This window comes from Rhipicephalus microplus, chromosome X (assembly GCF_043290135.1).
Source record: "Rhipicephalus microplus isolate Deutch F79 chromosome X, USDA_Rmic, whole genome shotgun sequence".
In the NCBI taxonomy this organism is placed as follows: Eukaryota; Metazoa; Arthropoda; class Arachnida; order Ixodida; family Ixodidae; genus Rhipicephalus; species Rhipicephalus microplus.
In genome coordinates, this window is record NC_134710.1 from 3,653,099 (window position 1) to 3,675,649 (window position 22,551).

The 22,551-nt window shown below is 43.3% G+C and overlaps 1 protein-coding gene across 6 annotated transcripts in view; it reads left to right on the plus strand.

The window, feature by feature from the left end:
• The window catches only part of LOC119175623 (mitogen-activated protein kinase kinase kinase 12), a 183,644-nt gene that overhangs the window by 81,383 nt on the left and 79,710 nt on the right, over positions 1 to 22,551 (plus strand). For all 6 annotated transcript variants that reach the window (XM_075881697.1, XM_037426527.2, XM_075881695.1 and 3 more), the window contains 2 exons: positions 3,275 to 3,433; positions 3,491 to 3,649. In XM_075881697.1, coding sequence (XP_075737812.1) covers positions 3,275 to 3,433; positions 3,491 to 3,649 — 318 coding nt within the window. The remainder of the gene's footprint in view (positions 1 to 3,274; positions 3,434 to 3,490; positions 3,650 to 22,551) is intronic.

Consider the following 22,551-nt stretch of genomic DNA (forward strand, 5'->3'; position numbering starts at 1 on the left):
TCTGTCCTAAATAGACGTAGTCTTTTGCAACTTCAAGTGCACTATTACCTATCTTGAAGCGCTGCTCTCTTCCGAGGTTGTTGTACATTACTTTCGTTTTCTGTAGATTAATTTAAAACCGGCAGATCAGCGGCCGGGCCTAGGCCACCTAGGTGGTCATGGTAACATTTAGCCTTATCGCTGCTTCCCGGGCCTGCTGGATGGCCCAAATTTGGTCTTCGAATTCTGAGCTAAACAGAGGGTCAAGCCAACGCGTCTCAAAGAGGTCTGGGCTTTCGTGATCGAAAAGCCGTGTAGTGTGTGGGCATTTCCATAGAATGTGCTCCATGTCCGCGCATTCCTGTTCACTCACTAATTTCGGTTTCATTCTTCGGTCGGTTCTCGTTGTATCTGCAAAGCTGATGGCTTTCTAGTTTGGAATCTTTCAAAAGTTGACACGCTTGTTACTCTCTTGTTTATTGTGCCCTTGTACATGATTACACGTGTTTCTATGTAAGCGCTGAATGACAAACAATGCCAGTGTGGTTGTGTTTCTATTTTCGGGGACTCAAAAAAAAAAAAAAAACGCTTTTGTCTAGTTGGCGATAAGATGGATTATTTCGGGTTTTGGACTTGTTTTTGCTTTCTAGATGCACTCAACTCTGCACAGTCTGCTCACCCACACAGTTTGCTTACCCACACAGTTTGCTTGTGCTATGGAAGTGCGCACCCATTTCTTGGCTGCAAGCGAGTCTAGCGGCGAGTGACTGCCAAATCAGAATCTGATTCAGTAAATATCAGCCCATCATACCAAGTGTCACTTATGATTAAAGATTCAGAGGATGAGTGAGTCACATTTTAATAGTGTGCACGAGAAGATGATGCTGACTAGATCAAAAGCGGCTTTTCTTCCCCTTAGTTTCTTAGTTTTCTCTAAACGCCACTATGTGCACTTATTTTTGTATGTGTGAACTACACTGATATTACCATATTTTCTTGCTTAATTTGTGCCATTGCATAATTTGTGCACACCTAATATTTTTTCAGCTTAAGAAAAAATAATATTCACTCGCATATTTCGTGCTCCCTGACTTGGCTGAGCCAGCTTGCTGGCGTGCGGAATAAAGACTAGAGTTTTGGATTATGTGGATAGGCGGGCCGGGCGTGCGGCCCGCCGATCAGGCGAGCGTGGTCAAACGAGCTGCGAGTGCGAAGTCACTTCTTTCGAAGACTTCCTGAACTAGGGTTTCTACAATACCGTGCACAAACACTCAAACCTGTTGATGGATTGCCGAAACTGCTCGAGTGTTTGTCCTCCTCTAATCTCTCCATCTCTACCACCATGTGAATGCACGCTCGCATTACGGCACGGACCACTTTCGGCACCGGAGGTGTACGAGGGCATATTGGGCCTGTTGCGCCAGCTGTTTCTCTTGTTTTCTGCGTCCACGCTGCAACGTATGCTTGGTTGATTTCGGAAGTTTATGTTTCACTATCAGTCCTTCGTGTTTTTACTGTTCTCTTGCGGTGAGCTACAGTAATTATATATACGGCAAAATTAAAGCTCGCTTTTGTGAAGTTTACTGAAGAAAACGGGAATCGTGCCAAAACCAAGCTTCCTGCTTGAAGTTTAACCTGTGGCAATTGGTGTGATCAGCGTGGAAGGAAGAGTCTGTGGTTGCTGATACAAGTTTCCTGCCGTTGAAGAAGAGCTGTTCAGTTATGTGTGAACCCTTAGGTCTTCTGGTATTGCCATGTCATTGGACCTAGTTTCTCCCAGCTTTGTCGAGAAGAGATTCCAGAAAATGGGACATAGGAACGTGTTGGACAGTACCGAGGTCGATGCATTTGGGAGGGCGGTGGCATCGGCTGCGACACTGATTCTCAGTTGGACCTGTCCATCACCGATTCTGACTGCACCGCGCGGCACCGGATTTGACAGGTTAAAGTACGTGCTAATGCTATTAAACAAGCAAGTACACTTTCTTCGTGCTCCAATTTATTTTATTTTCTTCAATGTGTATACTTCGTGTGTTAGAACTAATGCTCATTATTTCGTATGCATTCGCCAAATCCCCATGTACTTTGTGCACCCCCTTTTCAGGGCCCCCGAATCGTAAAAAAAAAAAAATGGTGTTGTTCTTTTCTTTAGAATTTATCTTGATGTTACTAACCAATAAATTGTGTGTATGTAACAATACAACAGATTTTTTTCAAACAAATATATCGGGCCATTTCGTATGAATCCATCTTGCTAGGAAGCGCTCAACTTTTACACAGCAACTCAAGACGCAAGTTCTCATGTCTCGTGTTCCTGTGTAAAAGTTGTGCGCTTCCTACCAAAATGATTTTTTTTTGTCACTTCATACAGTCACCCCCCAAAAAATTAAAACAAAAATGTTTTTCTTAAATAAGTTTTTTTGAAGAATTCAGTTCAGAAATTTTAAAAAATTAGACATTTTCAGTAGCCATTTCAGGAAAAATTCGACCTTCAAAGGGTTAATCTCTTTCTGTCAACTCGTGGGCAATGCCTCGTATATTTGAAAATTTAACTGAGTAAATACTTAAAAAAAATAGAAGTTGACAATCTTTGCTGGCCTATTGTTTGCGTTTAAACAGTCCGGGTGTCTAGCAACCCAGAAAATTTGGAATAGTCAGGGAATTTGCACATGACTGCTGAAGTCGGGTAATTGTTGTGGAGTTTGCAAAAAACCTGTCTTGGTCATGGAAACTGAGTGACAGCAGTCTGCCATCACAATCATGGAAACGATCTTGTCCCTTGGTCAAAGCTTATAAAGCCTTCAACAACGGTAAAGAGCTGAACTGAGGACAGTGGCTTCTACAGATCTCCATTCCCCAGCATGGTGTCACTCATTTGGGCTTGATTGTCTTGGCTTTGACCTTGGGTTGAAGGCATTTAGCCAGAAGCACTTTGGGGTGCCTGTTCAGTGGCCTTGCAGCTCTGTACTCGGCCTAATATCTCTATCCTTTTCTTTCTTTTTTTTTTCACCGCTCAGGGGCTAGTTTTAGTACACAGGCTGTTTGTTTTCCCAGCAGGCTTACCAGTTGGAGATTATGTCCAGAATCACCATGGTAAAGTCGGCAATTAGAAAAATTTAATTGTAAGACCTTTTGGAAGGTGGCGCTGTGCATATGCTAGGCTAATTAAACTAGGCATCTATGTTGCACTGCAATTGCAGCAAGCACGTCTAAACTATTCAAGTCTGATTTGATGGTACAAGTAAGTGCTTGTATTAGCTTCTGTTGTATGCTTACACTGATTCTCATTCAACAGCATCCTAATCAGCTACAATGATGTGCTCAAGATTTCCGACTTTGGAACCTGCCGACAGTGGAGTGAGCGCAGCACTAAGATGTCCTTTGCGGGCACCGTGGCCTGGATGGCCCCCGAGGTGATCCGCAATGAGCCCTGCTCTGAGAAGGTGGATATATGGTAGGTGTTCAACACTTGCCTTGTGGGATGCCTATTCAAGTGTTATTTGGAACGCAGGTCATATGGGGTGGTTATGTGGGAGCTACTCAACTGTGAGACACCCTACAAGGACGTTGATTCCAATGCCATTATCTGGGGAGTAGGCAACAACAGCCTGCACCTGCCTGTGCCTGCCACCTGCCCAGATGGATTTCGGCTGCTCATGCGCCAGTGCTGGTGAGAATCGCCTCCGGTGTGTCCTATTGTGACCCCACCGAGGCTCTTGTTTTGTGTGGCGCTCTTACAGCCAGTCAAGTGATGGGTCATGAGCCGCTGAGGCCACTGACGGACTCCAAGAAAGCTATCCTGCTTTTTTCTATTCGTTCTCCCAGCTTCGCCTGTCTCTTCAATTAAGCTTGAGTAAGCAGCTGGTGTTGGCAAGCCTTGCCTTGTCCCCCTATTGGGCTCCCTAGTGGGCAGCTACCAAAGTGAGGGTTTCATCATGTCCCCATTACAAGATCAAACCACTGAAAGAAAAAAACCACTGAGTTGAGCAGTTTTGCGAGGACCATTTTACATTGCAATGCCATTCATTTCTGAAGTTTCTAAAATCATCTTTTGTCTTTTGTTGTGGCCAAATCTTTTACTGGATTCCTTACTGATTCATGGTGAGTGCCATCACAAAAGCTATCTAACTTGTGATCTCTGTAAGCTCTCTAGCAGACACTGAACAGCTTGCAAAAACTAGTATGGGAAAAGCCTAACTGGACTTGAGTGAAACAAATCTCCTGAAAGGCTGGTAACAGATGGCCAATCAACTGGTAAAGGCGCTGTCTCCTTAACTTCATCAAAGTGACTCTTTTGTGCTCGTCACGATTATCTCGGGAGCACTTGCAATATATTAGGTTGAGAGAGACAGGAGACGGGTGTAGCAAAACAAACACCCTTTATACAAAGGTCAGACGAAGCAATGCACAAAATTTGCATTAAAGCACTCAGAATTCACAAACACTATATGTGCACACCAGTCTACAACGGACTGAAAACATACCTAATGACAATAGGCGTTAGAGCCAACTCTAGTCCTTGGTGGTAGCTTTCTAAGATGGCCTTTCAGTACTGAAACTATGGCGGCTAGAAAGGGAGGTGGGAGCAACAGCGGCCGCAGGGTACGCCAGCATATCATGTCAGCAGCGGCGGCGCTGCTGTCACAGCTTAGATTGGCTGGCAGTGGCGGATATCCTGCTATCAAGCTTTCGGGCGTGCGGTGATTGAGATGGTAGGAACCTTGAGAGCTTTCAAACAATGAATTTCAACGTGATAGCGTTGAAGAGCTCATTTCGTAGAAATTCTGACGTCGGTGTTGGCGTTGGGAGTCATTGTCGGCGCTTGTCAGCGAAAAATAATCTTGTGCAGGACAAAAAAATCGAGAAAGATGCAAATAAAATTATTCATAATAATTTCCGGGTTCTAGTGAGGGTTGAACCGGGTTGTTTGCATGGCAAGTAAGTGTCTCACCACACTGCCATGCGTCTGCTTGGGAATGCAGTGAAAATAGCGCTCACGCTTTACGAACACACACATCCTATACACATCAGGTTTCACAATGCAACATGTAATGTCATGATAATATTGCGTGGTATAAGCGTGCATTGCCATCGGGCATCAGAACATGTGATTATCATAAGAATTTGTGACTTGAAGCTGGCTATCTATTACAAAAGGCGTTACTGCGCGAATAGGTGCATGGCAAGTTGGAAATGATTTTATGCGCATAATGGCTCGTTGTTTAAAGCATTCACATTACACAGAATGCAGCCATATGTGAAAGCTTCACTGACGCAAATCACTTTCAACTTTAAAGATTACATTTTAGTAATCTACAACTTAAACTTCCTGTATAAGATCATACAATAAAAATTTTCACTAAGCATTTGAAGTACGCACTAGGGACAAGATATTACTATTGCATTCAACTCTTAAGGCGAACCTTAAGGATCCCTCATTTTTTATGTGAAATGTGGCTGCGCATTTTAATAGGTGCGGTAAACTTGTTACATAACTCAGCAAGGCCAAAACAATGAGCTGTTTATACTGCCACGCAAACGTAGGAGGAAGCATACTTTGTGATTACAGTGTGTGTTAATTTATATGTGTTATCTCAAACATAGGTGCAGGTGTCAGTAAAGGCTCTTAATTACAAAAGGATATGGTCTACATGAACCATTTAACCATCTAAAAACTATGCTGCATTTAGGGATAGTATTTCATTCTGCTAACTGTGTGGTTGTTTACTTTTCGTTTGTCCAATGAAAGTTTCATGTATGGTGCATTTTTTTCGTTTTGAGTTCCACAGTGCAAAGGCTTTAAAACTGCATGTTTAGTCTTGTATATCAAAATTGTCATGCAAGAGACAGTTCTGAAACAAGCAAAGAGTCCAATCATGCAGTGAAACTTAAGTAATGCGACGAAGCTTGAAATAGCGCATTCACTGGCGCCGCTTGCTTTCTCGTGCCACGTTTTCCATCTTTACTATAAAATGCAGTCTTGTCATTACATAAAACTTGCTCAGGCTATCAGTTAAATTTGTAGAATATTGTTTGTATCCAACATAGGTCAGTTTATTTTTGGCTAGCATTGAAATCAAGTTTATTACGCTATTTGCTCTCAGCTTGTTGAAACTGAAGCAGTGTGTGAACGAGTCTTCCATCTTTGTAGGTTTGCTTTTCACAGTCTTCATAGGCTTTCTCATCGTTATTAACGCTTTGGCAATGCTTTAAAATTTCACCAACGACAGCGCAAACGTAGCAATGGAGGTGCACACGGTACACGTGCCATACACTTCTGACCAGAGAGAACGATCTATGAAGCTACGCATGCTCCATCTCTCGTTCACATCAACAACTGCTACACCCTCCGCTATGCCCTGCTGGCTGCGCTGCTCCCACCTTCCCTTCTAGCCACCATACTGAAATGTTCAAACAGTTTGTCAGGTTGCCACGTCGATTGAGTGCCCTAGCGGTGTCTACGATCTGTCAATTCGGTCATTGGCGTCCTCCTCACGTTCCTATCATTGTGGAACCCTTTCCACCAAACGAGCCGCTTGACCTCATTGCCGGTGTTTTGGTCTTCGTCGTTGTCTCCGGCTCAGTTACACCTAACTCATCAATGGCGTCTTGATTTGTCCGGGCCGCTTTCATTCTGGCTCGAAGCAGAGGAGCTGTAGTCCACCCGGGGACTGCTGTGACAGGTTGCGGCAAGTCCAGGCAGCCTCACTCAAGCCTTCAGAGATTGGCGGCCACTTCCCGGGCCTCTTCGCTGACAATCTCAGAACCGGCCGGCTCTACTGCTTCTGTCGCGGCATTGACGCTGACCTTCCTGATCTTCGCATTCGCAGCCCCACTGCACAGTGACAGCCCATCCTTCGAGATTTTCTATTACGGCTCGGGTCACATGCCACGAGCCTCTCTGTCCAATCTCGTATGTGAACGTGGAACGTGGAGCGTATGCGCACTATCGGGCGTCTCGCGCATTGGCGCCACATCCCAACGCCCGGCACGTGCCTCATACCCTCTCACTCATCACAGAGTCTTACCTCCATTAATGGCTTGTCTAAAACAGTAACATATTTTTGAAATTTTGGCTGTGTTTTTCTTTAAAGGGGCCCTGCAACACCTTTACAAGTAGCCATGGAATAGATTTTCAAAATGAGCTTATTGTCCTCTCACAAATTCACTAGTGCAAAAAATTTTAGAATCTGTCCAGTGTGTGCAGAGTTACAAATATTTTTCAAGCACTGCAATTGCTTCCTCTCTTCACTCGTCCCGATGAAAATGCTGGAATCTAAGCAAAGAGAAATGGCAGGGAGAAGAGAGTACGTCCCGCACACCTCTTGACTTTGAGCATCGTTTCTCTTTGTTTATGTTTTTCTTCAAAGGGTCAGATCCGAATCCTTGGAATGGTAGAGGAATAATCATGAAAACGTGCCTATCATGCAGTAAAGCAGATTCGTGTTGTTGGGTGACAGGACAACTTGCTGGTATCACATGTCACTGAAGATAGCGGTACATTACTGAAGTGAATCCATGCTGTAAGTTGGACAACAAAGCATAAGAGATTAGGGAACCGCACCAGACTGCTGTTCACCTGCCCACCTAATATGGTACAGATAGCTATGCCGTATGGGGTTCTGCCAGCGTTAGGCCAAGCTACATGAGACAACGACAGCATATTGTCATTGGGTAATGATGTCAATAAACAGAGCAGACTATAAAATGGAACTCTTTATTTGGTCGGACTTGTGTTTGGTAAAGGGAAAGCCAGATTACAGTGATACACACTGGCACTGATAGCGGCGAACAGAGCATCAGCTGTCGATAAGCAGACAGCATACATGTGCCGTTGAATATTCCACCATTATTGCTAGTGGCCATGTAAGTTTCAGAAGAATCTGTAATGTTCGCAGTGTGCTTGTAAGCTTGCCGAAAGGATCTACTACAATGGTGAAGTTTCTAGAATACTGAGCTGCGCTTTGCGCTGACAGTTGCTGACAATCGTTGTGGGCATAAACCGAATACAGCAAGAGCGAAAATAGGAAATCTGCATGGCACTATGTTGCTCAAAGTGCTCCACACTTGAAGGGATTGACAATCAATTTTTTTCAACCCATTTTTTACTGTACGACAGAAAGCTCACCCTTTGTGGTGGTATTTTAGAAGCAGTATTTTTCTATATGAAAGGCTATAAATACAGATGTATCTTTTATTCAAACTACTTTGATTAGATGGCGATGCCGCTAATCCTTCGCGGGATTTGTTAAAGCTGTTATCGCTCTGCTTTCACAGGAGTTCCTGTAACGATGCCTAAAGGGCCACTCACCAGGCCCCACACCGAACTTGAGTTAGACAGTGGTAGTTGTTGGGTGTCCGATGAGGAACATTTTGCCACAAAAATTTTTCGAATCGGTTCATCATGAGCGGAGAAAACAGGTTTTTTGACGTGGCGCGAAACGAGGATGAGAGGAGGCGAGCTCGAAACCCTTGCCGCTTTTCCGCGCTGCCTTCGCAAGCCAGATCTCTTCCCCACCCTCTCCAGCATCCGACCATGAGGTGACGTGTGCATGACGTGCCCAAACAATTCCAACCTCCGAGCACGCGAGCAGCGTTTTTTTTGTTAACCAGCGTTATTTTGTGGTCTTCTGCCTGTTTCTGCGGGATGGTTTGGAAACGCTGGCTTAGACGTGGTAGAGTAGATGAGCACAATGAGTGTGCGAACGCGTAGAAGTGTTCCACGGGGGTTGTCTGCTCAATGCGCTGACTGTGGGACGCTGGACCGTGGGACGCTGACCACTGACCGTGAAACGCTGGCACATTAGCCCCGCATCTCGTAGCATTTCACGGGGAAAAATGAAAGAAAAACGCGCACAATTTTTTATTGTCTCATTATTTATTTCAAGTTTTATTAATCTCTTAAAGCAACAAATACATAAACTATGCATGTTGTGTTAAATAATTTTTTCCATGTCACGTGGTATACTGTTGACAACGTCAGAGCAGAGTCGTCTACGTAGAAGACCATCGTCATTGCATTGCCTTGTACGTAGGGTCATTCCTACGCCCACGTCATCCCCTCAATATCTTAGCGTGCGCCGGCAGAGGGGAGGGGGAGCAGCCTTCATCTTGAAATTTAACCCATTTCTGTGGCGTGTAGCATTGCAAATTTTGGCAGACGTGATCATGAATGCCTCGTCTACGCATTGCGCTTGTCAGCTCAAAATTGTCAAACCTGGTGAGTGGCCCTTTAAGCGCCTTTATTTTGAGCTTTTCAACAATTCTTTAAAATAGCAAGCTGTTACAATGAGATGGCGTGGCATTATGCACTTTCCCTGTATTTGTGCCGCGTTGTGTGCACCTACGCCCAAGGTTGCCTGCACCTGTATCATGAGTGGCTTGTCCCGGTTTGCTTGCTCTCCCGACACACAAGCCAAGCCAAGTCATCGAAAATGTCACTACGCCTATGCACGGCTGCACTGAGTAGCAGTGCACGTTGTTTCTGAGATGAACTGTCAGTAGAAAAGCTACGTTACTCCAAAGTCTCTGACTAAAGGAATAACCCTGAAGCCACAGGCCTTTACCTTCTCAAGCACAAAAATCAACAACATGGGAAGCTGTAAGCCTGTTAACCCCGTGGTAAAATAGTAGGCCACTGGTATGAGATACGTTGTCGAGAGTCCAGTGACCACAAAGCACAGGAGAGGGTTCGCTAAGGTGAGATAATCACCCTGTTGTTCCAAGGAGACATCTGTGTGTCCCACAAAGCATTCCTGCTCTTTATTGTACGGCAGCTTTTCTTTTATCTTCATTTCATCAACGATGAGTGAGCATGCCCTTGGCTGCGGTAGACTCAAGTTCTCGACTTCCACTCTAAGGCGAGCTTCGACGGGTTCGCTGAAGCCTGTTTCTCCACGTCTGCTTCAAGTAGTTGCTTAAAGTCTTCCTACTACGAAGCTTCAAAACAGTTTCCCCATGGATGTGTTCATAAGCCCTTGAAGATAGGTGCCTCAAAACTACACAACGTCGGGTTGTGTCCTCAGACCAACTGGGTCTTTTCTTCCTGAAGTTCTGTATTTAATAAATTAGAAGCAGAGCTGCAGGTTCCTTTTTTTCTACCCTTTTCTTGACGTAAGAAACATCCACCACCATGGCATCCTCGTGTAGCTTTTTCAATTTTGTCTTATACTTGTCGACGGTCTGCTGCAGTCGAAGCAACTGGCTCCTCAAACTCTTTTTTTTTTACCATTTCGCTCTTTCAGTAACAAGCTCACTTGAAGTGAACGAGCTGCTTACTTCGACGCCTTGATCGCGCGAGTTGGCTGCTGTTGATGTGTCTATGGAGCAGCAATCGGACATATCCTCCACTGATGAAGTAGAAGCTGCTGCTGGCACCAATTCTTGCATCGCTGTGCCGCTCGTGGAGTCATTTTGCGCCACCGTAGCACTCGCTCTTTTGATGATGCTTGCTGTATCTTGTGCTGGCGTTGACTTTGGCTGAAGATGCAACGGGTACTGTTCAAAAACTGATGGCACAGCCCCTTTCTTCAGGCGTCGGCACTTGCCTTCTATGAAGTTTTCTTTGAAATGCCTTCTGCACACTTCGGTGTAGCATGAGGTGGTGTTTGGCGACCACTTGTCACGTCATATTGCAGCAAACCACCGTGATCATGCGTCTGCATCAGCTGGTATTTCATGAAAAGAAAGCCCTGTTGTCTTCTTTTTTCATTGGATTTACATAACGGCACACAACAGTAGGCTATCGTGAGGCTAGCTACACACTTGTCGCCAACTATCTCACAAAGTGAAGATGAACATTTAACAGGTTGAATGCAACAGCGGCTCGCGACTAATGTGCACTGAAACAGAATGGTGAATGGCGGTTGGGGCAGCCGAGAACGCTGATACTCTGTTTGCCTAGCCCACTAGCGGCGGCGGCGAGAACGAGCTTAAGCCGCCACAGGTGGTGTGCCCTGCACAGATTTTTATAAAGGAGACAATGATACAACTTGAAAACACTGATAACTCAAACATTGATTACAAAGAAAACATCGTCACCATTTCAATGCACATAAAAAATTGCTATGAAATGATGCTAGGTGTAGTGAGAGTGCAGTTGTTCTCGGAACACCTTGCTATTTTTGTTGCTGGAACTATCGCATCAGGAAGATCATTCCACAGTGAGATGGCCTGTGATACAGGAGATTGGTTGTACGCGCGCTTTGCCAAAAAGATGTTTGAAGCTGCACTAATTTCGAGTACGTGCTGACCTGCGAACCTGCACGTGCAGAGGGAAAGATCTCTGTACGCAATGGATGTACTTGTCAAACAACGCAAGAAGTGCTATCTTATGACAGATTACTAATCACTCTAAATCGATATCACCTTATAATCATGAAATACTGCTATGATGTTGGTAGTTCTGAATGATGAAGCAGGGGGCTTTGTTTTTGAATGACTTCGATCATTTGCGATTGTATGTATAAATAAAATAACCGGGCGATATTGGCACGCTTAAAGCTGATGTACCAACTGTTACATGGTCACCTAAACATAGACAAGTCCCGCTACATAAAGCTATCCGCAGCTAGAACTACCCGCCACAAATACTCTTATACCCTTGCCCCTTACAGATTTCACACAGATGCTTTCAAATTCTCGTTCTTCCTGCTTGCGATCAGAGAATGGAATAACCTGTCCCCCTCCATTACCAGTAGCACATCCTTAACCACTTTCTCAAAACTAGTAGAAAGCGACTTCATAGCCTCACAAACATAATATGGTGCTATGTGATCTTTCTTGTTATTTAAGTAAAGTGTCAATATGATTGTACTTTGACAAATGTGCTTATATTTTTTTTTGTTAATTTTTTCTTCTTATTTTTTTCCCCTTTTTATTGACTGTACTTAATCACTGCCTTAGATTGTCCACCTGTTATAATCCCTCTGGGATTGACAGTATGTATAAATAAAATAAATAAAGTAAGATAGAGTTGAAGGGGGGACCAAACTGGGGAGGCATATTATAACTGTGGACATAGAAATGTTAAGTTAGCTAGTTTATGAATGCTCATTATGGAGTAATGAAGATTTCAATCCAAGTAACCTAGTCTTTTAGATGCCTTAGAACAAATGGAAGTCATGTGGGAGGACCATGAAAGCTTAGAGTAAAAAATAACCCCTATATATTTGTAAGAGGTGGTTCAAGAGACCTCGATATTGTTAATTTTGTATGAAAAAGCGGAAAGCGAGTTTTTTCGAGAAATAGACATCGTTCTACATTTTATAGTATTCAAACTCATTAACCACTTACTACACCAACTGCTAATGAGGTCTAGGTTACTTTGAAGGGCGACATGATCAACGGAAGATGTTATAGTTCGATAAATGGAGCAATCATCTGCGAAAAGGTATATGCAAGATGAAGTGTTAGCCGGTAGGTCATTAATGAAGATCAGGAAAAGACTCGCTACCCTGGGGTACTCTTGAACTGACTTCTAAAATAGTGGAATGAAAACCATTTGCAAATGTGAGCTGTTCATGAAATGAAAGAAAATTTTGGAGCGATGATAGCGCTAAAGAGTCTAATTTAAGGGCAGAGAGTTTGGAAATCAGACGACAATGGGTGACACGGTCAAAGGCCTTCGAAAAATTTATGAAAACATAATCTGTCTGTGTGTTCGTGTCCAAGTTAGTGCATAGGTCTATCCTGAATTCTAAAGGTTGTGTATTGCAAGAGAAACCTTTTCTGAAGCCATGTTATGTGGGGCTAAAAAAATTGTTTGATTTAAGATGATGGTAAATGTGAGAAGCAATATGTTCAAGCAATTTATATCTGATTGAGGTTAACAAAATAGGACAATAATGTTCAACTTGATCTTTACACTGTGCTTTAAATACAGGAATAACTTTTCTAATTTTCCAGTCCATGAGAAGCTAAACAGTACACAAAGACTGTCTGAAGGTGTGAAGCAATATTTGGGAGTACATGGAAATCTTATTTCTAGTATTTTTTATTGATATTATCAAGACCACTAGAAGCAGGAGCTGTAAGGTTGTTCATTAGTTTGGTAATGCCCTCATGTTAATATCTACAGGTGCTATCAAGGGGTACTAATCAGGTTCTGGAAAATTGGGAATGGTAGAATGATCTTCCCACGTGACAGAAGAAAAACCTTTTTAAATGGTTTTGCACACTGATATCTTGGTAGAAGTAATTGATTCTGCGTGGCAATCAAGCATTTTACCACAGAGCCATCTCTGGTCTCAGAACTACTTTTCAAATAGATGCTAATGTTCATGATACATGAAATAATTTAGAAAGTTAGATGAAAACGAATCTGTTCGTTACTAAACATGATAAATGAAAGTGAACACCAACCAAATAAACTTTGTTTTTTTCTCTTTTTAAAAACGTGTATTTGGTCAGTGTTCGCTTTTATTTATCATGAAACGTCAATTACACTTGCAGTGCTGGCTATCCAATTTTATGAACATCACATATGTACTCCTATGATACAGCTGCCACATTGGGTTAACGTCATAATTGGAATTTTGTTGAAGTGCACTGAAAACACATGGACAGAAGAGGCTTACTCTGACAACCGAAGCTTATTAATCAGAAAAATGTATTTAAAGCGAATACATGCTTCTTTACACATGTGCAACAGACCAGGGAGCAACAAAAAAGGCTCTGGTATAGGGATTATAATATTTTTGGTGTTACTTGGGGTCAATTGGGGTAAGGTGCCATGAGCTGAAATTGATATATATAGCACTGTCCAGGGCTACCATTCTCACGAGCACCAGCGCTTCGTATCAGCTTATCGTTTGTGGTATTACTAATACTCATGTCTCTGTTGGTATTGTTGCACAAGTGCAAACAACTGGTTTTATATATTGTCATAACGCAGAAACAGCAGCAGTTGAATACAGGACAACTCACTTTAATTATACCAGAACACTGGCAAACTGATCAGATGAGAACCTCGTCTTTCTCTTTCGCTGTGCGTGCTCTTGGTTGTTCTCTTGGTGCTGCATATCCAGAGAGCAGCGTCCCGATGCTCTACTACGAAGGACGGTGCTGTAGATGTATGGTACAAATCAATCCCAACAATAGGGCTTCATTCGCGCAACGTGTACAATTTCTGGTTTTTGCTGACGAGTTCTCGAGGGGCTGTCAGGAACGATCACATAGTTAACGTCACTCAGGCGTTGTACAACGTTGTAGGGGCCAAAATATCTCTTCAGCAATTTTTCAGACAGTCCTCGACAAGGGATAGGACTCCATACCCACACTTTCTCGCCGGGCTGATAGACGGCATGTCGGTGTCACGGAGTATATGGTTGGGCGTCATAATTTTGGTGCTGGGTGATTCGGACGCGCGTAAGCTGCTTCGCTTCTTCTGCTTGTTTGGTAAAAGCTGCAGTGTCTGAATTGGTATTATTGCAGACGTGGGGTAACATGGTGTCAAGCATCGTCGTCAGTTCACGGCCATGAAGGAGGCTAAACGGCGTTTTTCATGTAGTTTCTTACTGGGCTGTATTATAGGTGAACGTGATGTATAATAGAATGTGGTCCTGGTTATTGTGATCCACATCTACGTACATACTCAACATGTCAGCAATAGTCTTGTTTAAGCATTCTGTTAAGCCGTTCTTTGCGGGTGGTAAGCGGTGGTTTTCCAATGGGCTGCTCTACTGAGCTCAAGCACTATCTTCAGGAGTGCGGCCGTGGAAGCGGTACCTCGATCCATTATTATGATTATTGGAGCACTGTGCCTCACGACGATATTTTCTATGAAGAACCGTGCGGTTTCAACGGCGATGCCACTTGACAAAGCCTTTATTTTCACGTAGCACGTAAGCTAATCAGTGGCGACTATTACCCACTTGTTGCCAGCATGGGAAGTTGGAAATGGTCCTAGGATATCCATTCAGATTTTGGCAAAAGGTACCGTGGGCGCTTGAACTGGTTGTAATAGTCCAGTTGGTTTTAACGGTGGTGATTTTCGTTGTTGACAATCGAGGCACGTGTACACGAAATTTTTTACAATAGCTGGAAATCCTGGCCAGTAGTATTCCTGTTGGATTCTGGCCAATGTGCGTGTGTATCCGAGATGACCAGACGTTGGCTCATCGTGGCAAGCACTAAGTATATCCTCACGGATTGACGTCAGGACGACAAGTAGATGGGTGCTTCCTCCGACAGAAAAGTTCTTTTTATAGGGAACACCGCTGTGTAAGCAGGATGGTGGCAGGCTTCTTGCAAATTTTCTAGGGACAGTTGTTGTGTGGCCATTCAAAAATTTAATAAGGGGAAGCAACTCGCGGTCTTCCTTCTAATTGCATGAAATCATAGTGGTGTCGACGACTGCTACAAATACCATGTCATCATCTTCTGTGCCATCGTCGCTCTTTATCGGTGACGTTGTTAAGTAATCGGCGTCTGCGTGCTGCTGTCTGGACTTATAGACAGCCGTCATATCAAATTCTTGAAGGCGTAAGCACCATCGTGCAAGTTGACCAGAGGGGTCTTTCAAGTTGGTCAGCCAGTAGACGGAATGATGGTTGCTGACTATGTGGAATGAACGACCGTAGAGGTACGGACGAAACTTCATAACCGCCCATACGACTGCAAGACACTCTTTTTCTGTTGTGGAGTAGTTGGACTCTGCGCGGGAAAGCGTCCTACTAGCATATGCGATCACCCGCTCAGCTGAGTGTTGCCATTGGACGAGTACAGCGCCTAAACCTACGTTGCTGGCATCTGTGTGGACCATGATAGGAATGTCCTCATCAAAGTGAGCAAGCACAGGCGGTGTCTGCAGGCTTCGATGGAGATCGTCAAATGCTGCTTGTTGATCATTGCCCCATGTGAACAAAACGTCTTCTCTCGTGAGTCGTGTCAACGGCGAGGATATGTGTGAGAAATCGGCAATAAACTTTCGGTAGTATGCACAGAGGCCAAGGAAACGCCTGACTGCTTTCTTATCTGTTGGCACTGGAAGTTTTCTGACGGCTGCGATCTTATCGAGATCAGGTCGAAAACCTTCATGGCTCATCACATGGCGTAAGAATTGGAGCTCCTTGAAGCTGAAATGACCCTTCTCGGGTTTCAGTGTCAGGCCAGCAGACTGTATTGCCCTGAATACTGATAGCAGCCTTCTCAGGTGTTCCTCAAAAGTTTCTGAAAAAACAATGACGTCATACAGATAGACCAGACACGTCTGCCACTTAAGGTCTGACAGAACAGTATCCATTAGTCCCTGAAGTGTTGCGGGGGCTGAGCAAAATCCGAAGGGCGAGACTTAAAATTCATAAAGTCTGTCAGGCGTTACAAAAGCCGTTCTTTCTCTATCTGGCTCGTCGACCTCAATTTGCCACTACTCACTTTTGAGGTCCATTGACAAGAAGTAGCACGCATACCTCAGCCTGTCGAGTTAATCATCGATACGCGGTAATGGGTATACGTCTTTCTTTGTCACATGGTTCAGCTAGTGGTAGTCAACACAAAATCGCTAGCTTCCGTCTTTCTTTTTAACCAGCACTACTGGCGATGCCCAAGAGGGCTTCTTGAGGGCTGGATGATGTCATCATCAAGCATTTTCTTCACTTGTTCCTGGATTGCTTCACACTCTTTTGGTGCTACGCAGTATGGGTTCTGTCGTACTGGCCTCCTCCGTTATTATCTGGTGCTTCGTCAGTGGCATTTGATTGACCCTTGAGGTCGATGAAAAACAGTCTTTGAACTGGTGAAGAAGATCTACTTGATGCTTTCTGTGCACTGGTGACAAATTTGGGCTCACGTCAATAGGTGGTGGCGCTGACATGGCTTGCGGTTCGTCCTGTTGCACTGCACAGCACTCGTGGATTTCGATGACCTTGTCGAAGTAGGCAATTGTAGTGCCTTGTGTCATGTATGGTCACTTGTTGGTAAAATTCGTTAAAAGAACCTCCGCTTGACCGCACACAACGTTGACAATACCTCTGGCAATTGCAGCACCGGGAGAGAGTAGAAGCGTCAATACTTCAGCGATTGTTTCTCCAGTATGTTGTGCATTGCACCTGACCGAAACAAGACAGCAGGATAACAAAGGAACGGTCACGTGGTCAATGACATGCAGGGATTTTTGGTGTAGTGCTGCACTTTGATCTGCTGAAAAGGTCAGTACACCATCTGGTGTATTGATGATGGCACCATATTCACGCAACATATCCATTCCTAAGATTGCCTGTTTGCAACACTCGGAATAAATAACGAAAGTTGTGACGAAGAATGCATCCCCTATCTTGATCCTTGCAGTGCACATTCCGGGAGGTGTGAGTAGCTGCCCTCTAGCTCCTCTAATGTGCGGTCCCATCCATGCTATTCTAACCTTCCTGAGCTTGTCTGCGAGACTCCCACTCATTATTAAAAAGTCCGCGCCAGTATCGACCAATGCTGTCCTGTTGTGTCTGTCAATCGCGGCAGTAACAACCTCATCTTTTTTCGAATAATTGAAAATTTTTGTCTCTTCACTCGGCAGTATTGGGGAATTTTCATTCCTTCGACGATTCGCAACCTTCCCCCTCTGAGGTCGCTGCTTTTAGTTTCCCCGGTATGGACTGGGATATCTTCCTCTGAGTATGTCAGTTGTGCTCCATTTAGAGGATGCAGAATGACGACTAGGAGAGGATGAGTGCGACCGAAACCCAGGAGGAACATCCCGCGAGGTCATTACACTGGTGTTGACCTAACTGTTTCATTACCGCGCGAAAATGATTGTTTTTCTTATGTCTCAGGATGCCCGTTTTGGCCAGTTGGAAAAGTACTCCAGCACGTATTGCAGCATTTCAAATTTGCACAATGAAATGCTCTTTCCGAAAAATGTATGTTGTGGAGCAACAAAGATATTATAGAATGAATAAAAATGAAAAAGTGTAGAATTTTGGTCACAAACTGTTAAACAGTGCAATTAAAAACACTATATATGCAACAATATTCAAAACAAAGAAATTTCAGAATATACATTTTATAGATATATGACCCAGGAACAGTATAAAAAATAATGAATGTTGTACAAAAATGTTTCTCTTCACATTTTTTCGTTGTTTTTGTTGTTGTCCTTTACCTGTGAAACTATATATGATGGAAATAATTGTCATTTGAAATTAATATCTGTATGTTGATGTAATCAGCTTTAAAGCATGCTTGAAATTTTGTCACATGCTTTACTACCTCACTGATCACCCTTCAACACGTAAATACAACAAGGTGGCTTTTGTTTAGAAGTGCACTTAAGCAGAGTTTCTGCCGTGCAAAGCAATAATAGGGCTCGAACACCGGCATCAAAACTCTCTGTTAGCTAGATCATGCAATTGGATGGTTGCGCTCTTCAGAACGAGCTCTTCAGAGCACCACTGTTTCTTTCGTAGCCGTGCACCGAAGCTAAACTACATAGGACAAGAAGCAGGAGTCTCAAGTTCGTCTATACTTGTGCCACTTATACTTCCGTGCGAGATTCCTCAGATGCACTAAGCCTTTGAAGAGCGCAGCCATCTGCACGCATGACCTAGCTAAGAGTGAACGACTGTGAGCATATAGTATCATGTGATCATTTCTTAAGGTTGAGCACACAAACGCGAACAACTGATTTGATTCTAGAACAAACCCGGCCACTAGTGTTAATGCTCGAATGTTCGAAACTGCACGTATAAATGACGACGTGCCTTGCTGCGGAACAGTTGATCGACGGCTGACGCTCTGTTTGCCAGTGTAAGTATCTCTGTGTGTCACTGTAATCTTTTGTTTACTGGCCTCAAGTTTGGCCAAATAAATAGTTTCATCTTGGGTATAGTTTGCTACCTTCATTAATATCATGACTACATGACAATATCACAAAAAAATCGTCAACATAACTGAATACCTGCATGATACTTCTCTCAAGAAGTCTTGCTTCAATGCGTTTGTCGCAACAAGCAAAAAAATAGGGGCTTTTAGCTTGTACGTGTACTTCTATGCGTTGTTAACATGTTACTGGATACCCGTTTTCGTTTACAGTCTTACCAAAACGCACGTTTTTCAATGTTATAGCTCCTCATATGTAAAGGTTATGTATGTTCGTACGTAAACCACGTACATAAACATAAACGTACGTACGTGGTTTACATTTCAGTAAACCATAAATAATGATGCTAAATGTTTTTTGCATTTAAACTATATTTAACATAGATAGGATCGAATCATCGCTGCAGCGAAATCATGAAACGTTTTTTATTGTATTGTGTACAATATCTTCATATGCGCAAAAAGGTGAAAAAAATCTAAGATTACCGATACGATGGTGTCGATATCTTGGGATCGTGCAACCACAGTCGTGAACACGTTGGCTTATGCATGATGTTTTTGGGGTGAAAATGACTAAAAAGGTGACTCATTCATGATAACGCTGCTGTGCAGTTTATACACCAGACTCACAGTGCACAATCTTTCTGCAATAACAATTTTGTCATTGCTAAGTTCGCTTTGGCCCCTCTAGATGGCACCCAGACGACATCCCATGAGAAATGACAGAAGAAATGAGAAAAAGCTTTTGAGGGAATGCGAAGAGGGAGGATCGGGTAACATCAAATCTCCTGAAAGACGGAGGACAGATTGTAAGTGTCTCATGACGGGGAGAGTACCAGAATCTTGGAAGGATGCTAACATCATCTTAATACATAAGAAAGGAGATGACAAGGACTTGAAGAATTACAGGACGATCAGCTTGTTCTTCATTGTGTGCAAGCTATTTACAAAAGTAATTGCTAACAGAAGTAAGACAACATTACAATTCAATCAACCGAAGGAACAAGCAGGATTTCGAACATGCTACTCAATAATCGATCACATTCATACTATAAATCAGGCAATAGAGAAATGCTCAGAATACAGCCAACCACTATACGTAACCTTCATAGATTACGAGAAGGCGTTAGATTCAGTAGAAATATGAACAGTCATGCAGACACTGTGGAATCAGAGCATTGACGAAGCATATGTAAACATCCAAGAAAAAATCTACAGAGGATCAACTGCCACCATAGTGCTCCATAAAGAAAGTGACATAATACCAATCAAGAAGGGTGTAAGACAAGGGAATACAATCTCCCCAATGATATTCACAGCAGGCTTGCAGAAGGTTCTCAGAGGCCTACAGGAAGACAAGACAGGAAGTGTCAGCAGATTTAAAGACAGGCACTATTTTTGCAGTTTTCCATTCAGCTGGTAGGCATTGATCTGAAACTGATTTGTTGTTAAGAAGACACAAGTATTTCCTTAAAGGTTTGATGTAGCGTTTCGGGAAGCAGTTCTGGATTTCGTCTGATCCGCTGGACTTATCATCTAAATGCAGTAAGAGTGAAAGCAGACTTGCTTCGATTATGACTAGGGCAGTCAACGTATCGTTTCCCTCTATATTTTCTGGCCTGTAGGCTCGCGCAATGCCATTGTCAGGAGCATATACGAAGTGGGAAAAACCATTAAACGCTTCGGCCTGTTGTTTTTATTCATTGGGTGACATTGGTTTAGCACTGTTTTCTTTACGCCTAATATAACGCCAGAATTTCTGGGGTGAATGTTGAATAAAGTTGCCAAGTATTGTATTGCAGAAGCTGACTTTGTTTCTTCTCTTAGAAGCCTGTTTAGCGAATAAATTTTTTGGAAGGTGAACCCTATTAGATTTTCTCAGTCTTTGTATTCCTCTCTTTAAGTGGATTACATCGCGTGTGATCCATGGGTTACGTTTGTTAATGTTCTTGTGAATTTGTGGGACATATTGTTTCAAGCAGTGCATAACATGTGCTTTGAATAGCAGCCAGATCTTGTCAATGATAGCCGAGCTGTTTGAGACCACTTCGTGCAATATGTAGTACTCATAGGCCAGATGGTCATAATGGAAGCATCATCTGCTTTGTTAAAAATTTACACGGACTTCCTAGTTTTATGTTGAGCAATTTTTTTTGGAATAGTTAGGGTACATAAAACCGTGTTATAGTCAAATATTCCTTCAAGGATTTCGACGTTGTACTTTCCTTAAAAAAATCACTCAAGAAAACGAGGTCTAAGATAGAGCTTGAAGTACCCTGCACATAAGTAGGCTGGGAAACAACTTGGGTAAGGTTGAAAGTAAACATAAGACTTAGCAATATATTATTTTTCATACTTGGTAGGCATAAAAAGTTCCAAATAATATCTGGGAGATTGAACTCTCCTCCCATTATTATGTAGCTCCCTGTCATGTCTTCTTGCATATACTCTAGAAGCTCATCAAGGTAGGATGCTTCGGCTTGCGGGGGTCTGTACACTGCACTTTCCAAGCGTGGTTTCCAATCAACCAAAGGAACAAGCAGGATTTTGAAGAGGCTACTCAGCAATCAATCACATTCATACTATCAATCAGGTAATAGAAAAATGCTCAGAATACAGCCAGCCAATACACATAGCCTTCATAGATTATGAGAAGGCCTTTGATTCAGTAGAAATATCTGCAGTCATGCAGACACTGTGGAAGCATATGTGAACATTCTGGAAGAAATCTACAGGGGACCAACTGCCACAATAGTGCTCCATAAGGAAAGCGACAGAATAGCAATCAAGAAGGGTGTAAGGCAGGAGGATACAATCTCCCCAATGCTATTTACCGCGTGCTGACAGGAGGTTTTCAGAGGCCTAGACTGGGAAGAGTTAGGGATAAGAGTTAATGGAGAGTACCTTAGTAACCTGCGCTTCGCCGATGACATCGCATTGCTGTGTAACTCAAGGGACGAATTGCAACTCATGATTACGGAGTTAAGCAAGGAGAGCAGAAAAGTGGGTCTTAAAATTAATCTGCAGAAAACAAAAGTAATTACAACAACCTCGAAAGAGAACAGGACTTCGAGATAGATAATATTGCACTTGAAGTTGTAAAAAACTGCGTCTATTTAGGACAGGTAATAACTGTGGAACCGAACTACGAGATTGAAGTAACTAGAAGAATAAGAATGGGATGGAGCACATTTGGCAAGCACTCTCAAATCATGACTGCTAGATTGCCACTATCCCTCAAGAGGAAGGTATACAACAGCTACAACTTGCCGGTACTTACCTACGGAGCAGAAACCTGGAGGCTTACAAAGAAGGTTCAGCTTAAATTTAGGACGACGCAGTGAGCGATGTAAAGGAAAAATAATAGGTGTAACCTTAAGAGACAAAAGAGCAGAGTGGATCAGGAAACAAGCCGGGGTTAAGGATATCATAGTTGAAATCAAGAAGAAATGGACATGGGCCGGGCATGTAGCGTGTAGGCAGGATATCCGCTGGTCATTAAGGGTAATAGGCTGGATTCTCGAAAAGGCAAGCTGGTTAGGGGGGAAAGAAAATTAAAGGGGCAGGTGAGATTAGGAAGATTGCGGGTGTAAAGTGGCAGCAGCAAGCACTGGACCTAGTTGACTGGCCGAACATTGGAGAGGTCTGTGTCCTGCAGTAGACGTAGTCAGGCTGATGGTGATAATGAGATGGCACCACCTGGTATTTTTTCTTCTTTTTTTCGAGGACCAACTTGGGGGTGGGTTCATTATGCGAGTGGGT